The sequence below is a fragment of the Carettochelys insculpta genome, chromosome 4, assembly GCF_033958435.1.
Source record: "Carettochelys insculpta isolate YL-2023 chromosome 4, ASM3395843v1, whole genome shotgun sequence".
In the NCBI taxonomy this organism is placed as follows: domain Eukaryota; kingdom Metazoa; phylum Chordata; order Testudines; family Carettochelyidae; genus Carettochelys; species Carettochelys insculpta.
In genome coordinates this window covers 123,393,644-123,407,251 of record NC_134140.1, presented here as the reverse complement: position 1 = coordinate 123,407,251, position 13,608 = coordinate 123,393,644, and the positions used below count along the sequence as shown (strand labels likewise).

General features: G+C 42.7%; 1 protein-coding gene across 3 annotated transcripts in view; it reads right to left on the bottom strand.

The window, feature by feature from the left end:
* The window catches only part of WDFY3 (WD repeat and FYVE domain containing 3), a 284,323-nt gene that overhangs the window by 8,065 nt on the left and 262,650 nt on the right, over positions 1-13,608 (bottom strand). For all 3 annotated transcript variants that reach the window (XM_074993680.1, XM_074993682.1, XM_074993681.1), the window contains 5 exons: positions 12,758-12,916; positions 10,615-10,794; positions 9,193-9,375; positions 8,444-8,540; positions 3,930-4,244 (listed from right to left, as the gene is read on the bottom strand). In XM_074993680.1, the coding sequence (XP_074849781.1) occupies positions 3,930-4,244; positions 8,444-8,540; positions 9,193-9,375; positions 10,615-10,794; positions 12,758-12,916 (934 nt within the window). The remainder of the gene's footprint in view (positions 1-3,929; positions 4,245-8,443; positions 8,541-9,192; positions 9,376-10,614; positions 10,795-12,757; positions 12,917-13,608) is intronic.

The following is a 13,608-nucleotide window of genomic DNA, read 5'->3' as shown; positions in this document are numbered from 1 at the left end:
TACATCCTGTATTATGGAAGTGTTGATTTCCCACTCATGCTATTGGGGAAAATGCCTGCTTAGGGCATCTGCTATGGTGTTGTGTGCTACAGGTATGTGAGCTGCAGAGATTAGTATGTTGTGGCACATGTAGAAGTTCCACCATTTTATTACCTCTGAGCACAGTGAGCAAGACCTTGCTTCTCCTTGACTGTTTATATGAAATGTGCATGCATTATTGTCTATCATCATCATGACTTGTACATGCTGGTCTTTTAGAAGATGCAGGAAATGTCTGCAAACGCTGAGGTTTGCCCAAAGCTCCAAGAGGTTGATATGGAGGCTAGCCTCCTGTGGGGACCATCAAGCCCTATGCTGATTTATCAAGAAGATGTGCAAGAGGCATCTGTGGTGAGTATTTGACGGATTCTGTCATAAACGGGATTCCCAAGCAAATACTGACTGGTTGTCTCCACCAGTCCAGCAAGTGCTTTACCACATTCGGCACGCTAAGCCTCATAGTTGTGAGGCATCTAAGGTTTGCATAATGTTCTGAACCATGCTTAGAGGCATTGCACATATAGACGAGCATGTCTCACTATGAAGGCGGTGGCTGCCATGTGTCCTAAGAGTTGTAGACATTCAAATGCTGTAATTTGTGGGGATTCACAGACTTTAGCTATTAAAGACTGTATGCTGCAAAACCTGTCCTGTAGCTGCATGGCTTTGGCTATAGTAGAATTGAGGTAGGTTCCTAAGAATTGAATTTGTTGAGCGTGTTGAAACATTGTTTTTTCCCTGTTTATGATGAGGCCCATTTGATTGAAGCAGTAGCATGTCTTGACAGAAATAGGCTTTGATTAAGCAGTTGTTTAGTTAAGGGAAGATGATGATGTCCTGTTGTGGAGATGTGCTACGACAGCTGCAAGGATTCTGGAGAAAACCTGGGGGCCATGCATAAGCCAAAGGGTAAAACTCGTCTGTGCCAACTGTAAATTTGAGAAATCTCTTAAGTTCCAGATGTACGGTCACATGTAAGCAGGTCTCTTGTAGGTTGAGGGCTGAAAACCAGTCCCTGAGCTGCAACAATGGAATGATAATGAATAGGGTAACCATGTGGAATCATTGAGTTTTTAATATTTGTTAAGCCAGTGCAGGTGAAGAATGGGACACCGTCCTCTGCTCTTCTTTGTAGTTAAAAAAAATAGCAGGAGTAAAATCCTTTCACCCTGGGTTGTATGGGGACCTATTTCCACTGTTCCTATTTGCAATAAATGGTGCACCTCTTAAGTACCTCATGAGAGGAGCGCCTGAAACGGAACAGGGTAGGCAGGGTGCATGGGGATTTTGGACATAGAAGGGATAATAGAGCCCTGCTGGATGACCTCTAAAACCCATTTGTTCAATGTAATGGACCCCCATTTGTTGAGGAAATTTTGTAAAAGATTTCAGAAGATGGGATAAGTGTGCATCACTGTAGCCATTCTAGACCCTCGACCATGCCTTCAGATTTGTTTATTAGGCAGTTGTGGATGTGGTGCCGAGCCTGATGATTGTGGCACTGCTGTCTCTGCCTTTGACAGGATTGATTAGAATTATTATAGTTCCTGTGGGTACATGGAGGATACCATGGATGTTGATAAGGCTGATAGCAGTACTGTCTCCTTCTTCTCACTCCGATATGAATTCCTAGAGAATGAAGACCATTTCTCGAATCTTTCATTGTGCGCATTTACCTCATTTGTTTTAGCTGCATATAGTCTTACACCACTGAAAGGGAAATTCTCAACTGTTGACTGTATTTCTCTAGGGAATGCTGCAGAAGAAAACCAGGCTAACCTACACATCACTACAGCCATGCTGCGGTGTTTGCAGAGACAAGTGCTGCTTGTAATGGCACGCAGGCAAGAGTCTGTCCTACCACAACTGCTTTAAATTGTGGTCTTTGAGCCCCCAGAATATCATCCACAAAGTCAAGGAGCTTGGTGTAGTTTCTTTGGCCATATTTGGCTAAGAGGGCTGAGTAGCTGGAAATTCAGAACTGGAGAGCTGATGAGGAATACACTTTTCTGCCAAAAAAGTCAAGTCTTTTGCTGTCCACAACCATTGGGGTTGGTCAAAAGTGTTGCCATCTGCCCCTTTGGCGAGCCGTATCTACCACCGAGTAGTCTGGGTATGTAAAAAGGAATTCTGAGCCATTCAGTGGTTCAGAGTGCTTTCTGATCAGTGTTTTTCCATGTTGGTGACATGGTAGCAGGTGTTTGTCATACTGTTTTTGCAGGATCCAGAATGGCTGCATTGACAGGAAGTGCAGCTTTGGCCAATGTTGTCATTTGTAAAATGTCAGTGGGCTCATGTTGTGATATGAAACCTCTTCTAGAGCTATTTTAAGCTCTGCCACTACTTTGTGGAAGAGTTCCTGAAAGTGTGATACATCTGCAGCCATTGGAGGCAATGGCATTATTGCCTCATCCGGTGATGAAGCTGAATTAGTCTGGGGGTACTTCTGCCATTATCTCCAGCTCAGGATCCATGGCTTGTTGTATATGTTCCTCTGCCATCTGTGGAGGTGAGGTTGGATGATGCCTCGGTGGACTGTTTTGCCTCCTGGGACTATTATAATGACTAGTGTGTGTCCTATATGAATTCCAAGGGCTCCAGTATGGCCACTGTGGTGGGTAGAGCAGGGGAGTTGGTAGCCAGGGATGTCTGTACCACTGCAGTATGCTATGATGATGTGGAGTCTCTGATGAGGGCCAGAGCACTGGAGAACGACACAGAGGGAGAAGATGTCATGAGGAGAAAAATTAGCTTGTATGCCATTCTCATCATTGCTTGAGTAATGTGATCGTGCCAGTGACGTAAACTGTGGTGCTGAGTGATGTGGAGATAGGTTGGTGCTGAATAGTGGGGACTGAGGTGTAGAGGATATGGCCAGGTTGCTACATATGCAAAAGGGCATCGGTGCCAATGGTGAAGGCAGTACCATTGTTGGAGTTGTTAGCTGTGTTGGCACAGAGGCTAACGCCAGAGTGGAGAATGCTGTCAGTGACATAGGCAACCAGGTGCTGTTACTCTGGGGAAAAATGGTCAGTGCTGTGGCTGACTTAGGCTGTTTTGTGCTGTTGGCCCCGGTGCTGGTGTGGTGGGTACCAGGTGTAGGTGTCGACTGGACTGTGCCAGAGTGGCTGGGGGCATCACGTGCTAATATGAGGGTCCTGGTGCACCAATGAGGCATAATCTAGTCTGTGATTATTTCTTAGCACCACGATCTCCCTGCAGCCCCGAAACGCTTCTCTTTTTTAGTGCTGATTTTGCCATTGGGAGATGAAGTCGGCATTGTCTGCTTGCCCAGGTCTGAGGAAGGTCTGAGAGACTTGTCCATTAAAATGAGTTTGAGTCTCAAATCTCTGTCCCTACAAGCCCTAGTTTGTTGTAGTGAGGGCATTTTTTAGGGATGTGGGATTCCCCCAAACAATGGACACATTGTGTGCATCCGTTGGACCCTGGCACGGCTTTTCTGCAAGTAGAGCAATGCTTTAAGCCTGGTGAATCCAGCATTTTCAAGTGTGAATATTTATTTAAAAACTACACTACCCTGAAGAACTAAATTTAAGCCTAGCTACAACTACATTAAGTAACAAGGAGTAACCACTAACTGTTTCGAACACAAACTATTTCTTTTTTTCAGAGGACGGCAGAGCTCAGTCTCAGGCCAGGGGCAGCTGAGGAGTGGAAGAGTGTGAACTGTGAATGCACAGTTCCAACTGCTACAGCGTGTGGCAACAGTACCACACATGCATGCCCCATGCCAGACTGCTGGACAAAACTGATTGAACGAGCTGGGATGACACCAGACCAATCACAGAGTACTCACAGGGACATCTCTCGAAGAACAGGCATTTACAGCACAGATTTACTTGAGAGTATGTGCTTCTCACTTCCAATACCTGGCTTAAGTTTGCTGTAGTGCCGTACTTCTGTGTGGCTTGGGTGGTTAACCTGAGCATGGGGATGCATTTTAGTTTGCCCCTCAGAATAGTTCACAAAGATGAAGCCATCTTTCTCATCCAAGCTGAGCTGGTCTGACCAACGTCTTGAGTCATCAGAGCCACTGTCTGCTGACCATACTGCTGCTGCTCTGCTCGATGATACAGGTCTGTGGCTGGTGCTGTTCGGCTGGTTTTCCTGTGCTTTAGTGTCCTGACTGATACACTGATCATCTGCTTCAGAGTCACTGCTGTCCTCATCTTGGGCTTCCTGTCCTATTTTGTATAGCAGAAGAGAAACAAAAGTTAGCTCAAGAAAGTTACACCTAATTTTTTTTCTTTTTATACAGCTGCATCACTGCAACATCTACAGAAGAATTTAGTGTAAGCATAGACAGTTATCTCATCAAATCAGTGCAGGGGTGTAGCTATACAACTCATGCCCATACTAGTGGATATCACACTGCTCATCTGTGTTCCACTGAATACTGTCCCCCATAAGAGTACAAGATTACATACACTGCTATTTTCCCGGAAATACCACTTCTCATTCTCTAGAAATACTGGATATGATTTTCAAGTACGCCTAACTGACCTCCAGCGATATTTGTGCTCCTAAATCAATTAAAGTGATTTGGTAAATTCCACTCATCTCTTATCTTGGATGTCTACACCAAGATCTAAAATTTCATTACACTCTTCTGCAACTAATTCTCTTTCCATTCCACATTAAGCCTGCAGTTTGCAAGATGCGTCAGGAAAGACAATGCTCTGTGAGCATCATCACCATTCTGTGAATCTTTTGAGAGAGCGCGCAAAATAGTTACTTATCTTTTATAACTGTTATTCTTTGAAATATGTTTCTCATGTCCATTCCAACAGACGTGTGCGCGCGCCGCATACACAAACGCCAGAGAATTTGCATTCTCGTGATACCATCAGGTTGGCTGTGAAGGCCCCTAACATGGTGCTTTACTGGTTCGGTATATTGGACACTGCCAATCCCCCACCCTCTCAGTTCCTTCTTGCCCAAGTATTAAGACAAAGGGGACGTGGGTGGGATTTGGAATGGAAATGAACAAAATGTCTCCAAGAACAACAGTTATGAAAGCGCATCCCTATAGGTGACTCATCAGCAGTTTCCACAGAAGAGGACTGCCCTGCCAAAAGTCACTTAGTCTAGTGCCTGTGTGTAGTGGCATAGTGAGATTTGAAGGTGTGAATGAACAGCCACATGGCTGCCCTTTAAATATCCTCAAAAATGGTCTGCCTGATGAATGCTTGAAAGAAAGCCTGCACCATGGTGGAGTCGGTTGTCATGGCTGGTGCTGAGACCTTGGTCAAGTTGCAGCAGACCCTGAGGCAAGATATGATCCATGGTGAGAAGTGCTAGGATGAAATGAGGGTGAGGGCCCTCTTCAGTCTCTCTGTTATGGCAATAACGAATTATGTTGATTTATGTGTGGTCCATGTAAAACACCAGGGCATACCTGATGTCCACGTCATGGAGGGCCCTCTCCCTATCAATAGCATGAGCTTTCTGGAAGAACACAAGCAAAAAGGTGTCTTGGTTTATATGTAAGCATGAGACCACTTTCAGCAGGAGTGCTAGATGAAAGGGTAGTTGCACCGTGTCATTATAAAAAAAGGTATATGGTGGTTTCAAGGTGAGAGCTCAGACACATTGTACTGAGGTTATGGCTCCCAAGAAGACTACCTTATAGGAGAGGTAGGATAAAGGACAGGTAGCTAGAGGCTCAAAGGATGTCCCATAAGCTTAGAAAGGACCAAGTTCAAGACATGCTGGCAAACTGATTTTTTGACCCTTGCACAACCACCCCATCATGGAAAATGGATCTACCACCTTCCCCTGGGTAAAGTGTCAAAATGGCTGCTAGGTGCACTCAATGGATGAGATGGCCAGGCCCTGATGCTTTAAGTACTGGAGGTGGTAGAGGATAACAGGAACTGGGGCTTGCTGCAGGTGGACATCTGTTGTGAGGACCAAACAGAGAGATGCTTCCACTAAGCCTACACATGTAGAAGGCTTGTGGCTACCTAAGAGGACATTAGAGAGTCCAAGTGCTGCTGCTTGAGTTGAGTCAGCCATGGAGTTTCCACATCCTGAGGTGGAGGGACTCGAGGTTGGGGTGTTGTAGGTGGTTGTCATCCTAGGTGATGAGCTCTAGGGGCAGAGACAAGGTCAGTGGCCTGTACACATACAGGTTCAGTAGTGTGGTGAATCAGGGCTACCTGGGCCATGGCAGAGCCACCAGGATCAGGAGGGGTATTGGCTTCACCTAGATGCTGAGGACTCCTTGTCCAAATGCAATGAATACTCAAACCCCAACCATGGTGGTGCCGAGGCTGATGGTGCTGGGGGGCAGAAACACATCATCATCACAGGCTTGCCTCAGTGATGGACTATCTGTGCCACTGAAGGTATCTATGAGGCCACTGGCGATGGTCTCACGGGAACATGGTGCAGAGGTCCATGCCAGTGACCACAATGGGGCCTGTGCTGAACATGATATTGGTACTCTTGCCTGCTGTGTTGGGGAGTAGATCCCTGGAAGACTCAAACATGTTGGGTGTGGCAGAAGGGCCAACTCCTCCTCCAACTCCTCCCTAGTACGGGAGATAACCAGCTTAACAAACCATGCAGTGGAGATGGAACTGAGAGTGCTAGAATTTGCTGCCCTGTCTTTGGGTGCTCTGACTTCGGGTGTATCCCGCTAGGATCCTTCAGAAGACGTTTGGCTGGGGACTGCCTTTTGTCTTCTTACGCAGCATCGGGAAGCAAGAACAGTGCTATATGCTCAACTGCACCTGTGGTGGGCACCAGTGCTGGAGGTCTCTTGAGACATCTGTATGTGACACAGAGGGGGTCCACATGAAGGCCAGTGTGCTCTCACCATTAAAATCGGTGCCAATTCCAGTGGTCCTTGAGAGCAAAGAGCTGCCTCCCTAAGTAAGAGCTGCAGGTGATGGTCCTGCTTTCTTAGCTGAGGCTTAAAGCTGTTGCAAATAGGGCACTTATTAGTTTGATGGCCCTCTCCACGGCACTTGAGGCATGAAGAGTATGGATTGCTCCTGCGCAAAGGCTCCCCACAGTTCTCACAAGATCTGAAGTCTTCAGACCGTGCGCCCTGGTCCAGGGAGCTGGAATCAGGAGGTAGGAAATCTCCCAGGCTAACCATCTTCACAACTATGAACTGAATTGTAAACTAACTGAACTACTACTGACGGATACCATGAATGCACTTGCAAAGCAAGAGTTTGAAAAAGCTTCAATGACCATCATTGGTGACAGAAAGGAACTAAGAGAGTGGAGAGGTTGGCAGTGTCTTGTATACTGCACCACGAAGGTGTAATGCCAGGGGTCTCCACAGCTGACTTGATGGGTACCACTAAGGGAAAAAATTATCCAACAATCATGCACATGGACCATGCGCATACTTACTGGAATGAACGTGAATAATCACTCAAAAATTATTTTCCCATCCTATTATTGTAGCATGAAAGCAGCAACCACTTATCACCAGAATATGCACCACTCCAACCCTTACTTTAGCAGTTCTAAATTTTGTATTACAAAAGTTCATAACAATTCATGCTTGATGGAGAAAAACATGAACAAAAATGTCACTAGTTTACAGCATGCATGACACAGAAGTACAGAGGGACTATGAAGGTGAAGTAAAGGTTTAAAATTAGTATAAAAACTAGGCCTGAGATCCCAGCTACCTACTTTTATTTCAGTAGTCTGTGTTTGTAGCATTTTGTAATAAACCTAATGAAGGCTGTACACTGTTGTACAATTAGCATGAAAATTTACATGTATATGTATATGATAAAGTCCTGGCAGGTGAAAAGTTCAGTTTAATAAACAACCCTGACAATTACTTTAAATTCAGATTTAGTCAAAGGTCCTTTAGAGCACCTACAGGTAGAGAGTAGAGTTTCTTTTATACAGTGGGTTCTTAGATTGATGTTTTGTGAGATCAAACATAACATTTATTTTGAATGTGTAGATGAAAAGATAGCTACTGTGAAAATGGTCATATTTAGCATGCACTGAATTCATCATAAAGACAAGAATAATATCTGCTCCCAAAAATGTAAATTCCTGGAAAAATTGCTATGGTCTGTAAATAGGTTTTGGCTCAGGTATTATATGTTCCTGTTTATAGGAAAGGAAACGATTAACTGTTTATTGGGTTTTTAAAAAAATACATCCATTAACTGTGGACACTGCACAAAGAGATTAGGTAATAGGAGCTGGATTCTCTTTTATATTAACCCATATATATAACAGGAGTAACCACTGAAGTCAATGGAATTACACAGGCATGAAAGGAGAATCAAGTCCTCTCTCTATTAGGAGACACAAAGCGTGTGCTGTACCATGGTCTAAAATATATATCACCATTCCTACATTTTGCAGAGGTACTGAGAAAGAATAAAAACAAAACCTAGTTGTGCTTCTGGACAATCCTCTTGCATTTCCAAGACCTCCACAGGCTCTGGAGCTGGTGTTTCAGGTACTTGCAAAAACTCCATCCGCCAGAACTTTGCGGTGGGAGGAGAAAGAGGAAGAGAAGAATAAGATAAACATCAAGTAGATTTTTATAGGCTGCCTATAAAATATTTTATGAACTTATTCAAGCTATTAGAGCAGTATATGCACACTACTCACTGTCATTTACAATATAACCCAGCCTCCCTATAGAGAGTAAGGTACCACAGTAGCTTCTCACCTCTGGAAATCAAACCCACACTGCAAATGAATCTTGCAGCATCAACCCAGTCCTCAAGAAAAATTTATCACCTACGGCAATTTGGTATGAACAGGCCCAAGACTGCAACAGAACAGGATTGTTGCAAGTAGAGATACAAAAGATATTAGCGCTCTCCTTCTGCAAGAAAATTTGGTCCACTGAGGGCTTGCAAAATGAAATTAGGGAACAAGCTCCTCAGGCAGAAAAGTTCAGCAGCACCCAAAGCAGATGGGAAAGAGGTGACACCTGGAATACAAACAGCTGTCAAAATAAACATGCCTCAAAAAGTAGTCTGTAGCATGTTAATTTTTACTACTATCAGTTTAGAAGGGGCTATGTGTCTCTGGTACTTACAGTTATACTTTTTCTGTAACTTTGACATTTTTTAAAAACCCTGGATGGCCCCTACTGCAAGTACTGAAGCAGAGACTCCTGCAACTTACTCGGACCACTCCATCTGAATGTCCTGTCACTATGACGTTCTGGGTGTCCCACTCGTTCATCTCGGACACACAGCAGCACAGGATTTGCTGGCTCCGTCCAGTGAATGTGTTCACACTCACAATAGGGTTTCCATTAATACTCCACACATGGATGTAAGTGCCAGCACACGACACAATGTCACCCTGACAAAGGAAACAAAATCCAAAGCCTTTAAGTGTCAATCTGGATTTTGGGCATTTATAGAAATACTTCATAGGACAATTTTTTTAAATGTGTGCTTGAAGTTTAGGCTCCTAATCCACATTTTAAAGGTGTGAGGGGCTGTCCTGATTTAGTGTTGCACACCTACCATGCCACTGACTTAGGTGTTTAAGGACAGGCTTAAGGAGCCTAACTTCAGACATCCATTTTTGAAACCTCTGTCAGAGAATTACAAACTTAACAGAGCTACGATATGTAGTAGCTGGTTTGATTTTGATTCCACCATTGTCCCTGGCAGGACTATTCACAACAGTATATGTTCAGTACTTTGTTCAGCCTAATTTTACATGACCCCAGTATGGGTCTTCCTCTTCTAGCTTGCAGCTTTGTACTATATTAACATTCACTCAACTGCTACATGGCTCTAAGAAGAATTCAGGCTTGTTTTCACTACAAGTTACCTTGAGTTATCCTAGAACTACTTAACTCCAAAAGAGTTGTTTGTGTGTGGACAGACAGGAGTCAGCTTAGGAAAACGGAGTTATACTCCAAGCTAACACAACAGTAAAGAAAGGTCCATAGTTTCACAGGGTTGAAGGCTCTTGGCTACTACATCATGCACAGGGGTAGGTCCTGGTTGTTGCTGTTTCAGTAGCTATAGGATTTCATGATACGTTGCTCTTTCTTTATGGTCGTGCTCCCTTCACTGTACAACTGTTCCTCTTTTGGACTACACTGCTCAACAAGCACTTCACATTTTCAATGTGGGGCACAATCTCATTAGGCAGTTTAGCAGCACCCTGTTACATACTTTTGGGGGTAAGTTGTACAAATATCTCAAAAGCTGCTGAAGAGCTTGATAGCTTCCTTTTGTTGGAACAATATATGGTTCCTCTTCAGAGACAACACAGTATAAAAAAGGATTTAAACCAACAATGCTGTGGATATGTACATGATTTGAAACTCTTGTGTGCACAAATTTAAATAAAATGAACTAAAGAAGAAACTGGATTGATTTACGAAAAAACCTTTGTTTTCTTGTAAGAAAAACAGTATAGGAAAACCTGTGGAAAGTTATGACACTAGTATCAGAGGGGTAGCCATGTTAGTCTGTATTGGCAAAAACAATGAGAAGTCCTGTGGCACCTTATAGACTAACAGAATTATGATACTAACGTTTAAGTTTCTGAACACACATTGTGCAATTTATTGGTTCTTACCGTTAATTCATTTATGCAGAGAGCTGAAACTGGAGCTCTGTGACCTCGGAGCTGTGTTAGAAATGATAATTTGTTCAAATCCCATATGATGCAGGTACGGTCACGTGATCCACTCACAATTATGTGATAAGCTAGTGATGCTGTTAAGCATGTGACAGTATCAGTATGACCAAGCAATGCCTGAAAACAAAACCAAACAAAAAATCTCTGACTATTTTTCAAGCAAGATTGGATGTTTTTGAAAAGATCTGCTTTAGGGATTAGTTTGGGAAATTTCTGTGGCCCATGTTGAACAGAGGTCATAGCAGGTCATCACAGTTGGACCCTTCTGGCCTTAGAATCTATGAGAAGGAGCACTGCAAATACAGGAATTCATTACAGTACATCAGTTTATCTAAATCGAATGGTGACAGTTTATTTAGATCAACCGAGACTCTCAAAAAGCAAATGACACATGTTTAAGATGTAAATGGACATCTGATAAAAGGAGTATTTAAAAAAGAGGGTTTATATTCTAAGCTGTCAACCATGACATTATGATTGTTTAACTGCATTTCTTACACACCTGCTTTTACTACAGACTCACGACTAGACACATTATTAGACTACCAGCACACACCTGGAGAGAGTTTGGTTCACATAAGCACTGCCTAAAGTATTTAGTAATATTCAACAGGGAGCAGCTTATTTGACATACATACGGCACATATATAGTAGGAGAGCATTCATTTAAAATAAAAAACACCACCCTATTCAGTTCATAGAAATTTTGTGAAATAGGAACTGTATTCCATTGTGAAAAGCTAACAGACACACTCTACAGAAAACTCTATGGAAAGATTTAGAAACACATATCTCTCTTCTTGTTCTATTATTTAAAAAAGTTTGACCCCCCGCCTCTGCTTCCTCCATGTCCAGATCATTTAGCAATCTCTTTTCCGTATTAGTGTATCTTCCAGTGGCCATTTAAAATTCATCCCCTAGGGTATAGCTCAATACTGAATATTAGATAGCTTCCTATTTAGTTTTTATTAGAGAATTAGTTATAAGGTGACTTTGGGCCATAAACTAAGGGAAAAAGCAGTTGGCAAACTGAAAACAGAGAAAGATCAGAAGCGTCATTCTCGTCTCTAAAAGCACCCCTTGTGTTTACATCTTATTGGTACAAGAGCCCGAGAGCAGCTCTTGTTTCAGGTTTTTCAGTAATACTTAATCGAAAAGGTAGCTCTTCTACTGCTCAAGATTGCCACAGCCTGGAGCAGCAGAGACCAGAGGAAAGATTTTTTTTTTTTTTTTTTTTTTGCTGTGGGGACTGCTGTGTACTACAATGGCTTCTCAGGGTATGGCTTTGGAGAATGACTGTTACACGTTATAGTAGCAAATGAAAGTCTTAAGTACCTTGTGTATTTGCTCTCACAACTCAGTTAAATTGTTGCTTATGAGGAACTCCCAAATATTAAGATGAGTTACCTAAAATTATGAAATACCATTTGTACATCTGGGAGCTGATTCAGACATAAGAGACTTCATGCTAACTTACAGACAGCCTGGCCTAGCCTTAAGTATGGTATACAAAAAGTGATGTGCTGAGGCAACAAAGCAAGGAGCAACATAAAACACTTCTAAGCAAATATTCCCTGCTCCTCGAATGCCACACAATCAGGACTGGCAGGATTTGTCCTGAAAACTGTTTCAGTTAAGTAGAAACAGTCAAACCTTTGAAGAGAAGCAATGAAAGATTTCATTGGAAGGGGTCTGACAATTCAACTGGGAGTTCTGAGTTTATCTGTGAACTTTGCAAATGGCTGGATGCTATATGTGCAAACAGTTAACCTGGTGCTTACACACAATGTAGTATTTCAGAGAAGTATGATTTTTGTTCTCCCGGCCCCAGGAACACTTTCCAGTCCCAAAACACCTTCAAGTTTTCACACACACCCCTAATACACGCCCCCCCGCCCCGTCTCATCTCCACAGTGTTTTTAAGGTCCTGTCAAAGGCCCAATTCTCCCTCAGTTCTAGTTAGTGCCTTTAGAATGGTAATCTTTTCAGTTAAAGTGCTACTGCATTGCACAGCCACTGGGTCAGTCCCTTTTCTCCTCTGACCTTGGAACATGAATGTATTTATTTATTTTTTTTTTACCTGTTTCAGAGTGAGTGTTTTAGCTCTTTCTTTGGATGTGCCCATTTCCCACACACAAACCACCGTGCTTGTTCCTCCAGTGATGACCAGTTTGGGGTTTGGACAGATTGCACAAAGAATCTGTCCCCATTCTGACAAACACTCATAAACAATCACTGCCTACAAGAAATGAAGACAAAGTGAAGTAGGCATACATTGTCTTGCAAGTTTGTTGTTAGCACTAGTCTTTTCAGGAAAGCTTCAGCAACTTATCTACCAATAAGTGAGTTCAAAAGAAAAAATATATATAAAAGTAACTTTAGTAAACCCCCAACCCACATTTACATAGTTTGAATGCCAAGAAACAAAAGCACAATTTAGAAATATTTGTTTAGGATTTGAGATAAATTTATACTAAATGTTTATCATGCAATTAAATCGGAAAACAATGCCTAAGCGTATAGTGAGAACATTACTGGCACTTGCATTTAAAACAATTGTTTTCCTTCTTTCAAATTCCCCTCCCATCACTCCAATTCCTAGACTAGCAGCCATTCAGGCAATACTGACCATTTCTCCAGTAGCACACAAAAAGGTTTTTTTTGGCACAAATATACTTGAACAAGTATCAGACACTTGAACATTGAGAAATCTGGATTCTCACTTGGATTTTAAGAATCAGGTTCCTTGCCACGGCCAAATCCTACATCTATATTATTTAGCAGGCAAGGCTAGGCAGTTGCTACTGTGTTATGTATTCACTAAGGTTTAAGAAATACAGTTCCTGCCTCACTGATCTAACAATTTAGAAGACAAGACAAAATACATGCATGAAACAAACAAGTGCAATAAAAAATTAGGACGCATACAAT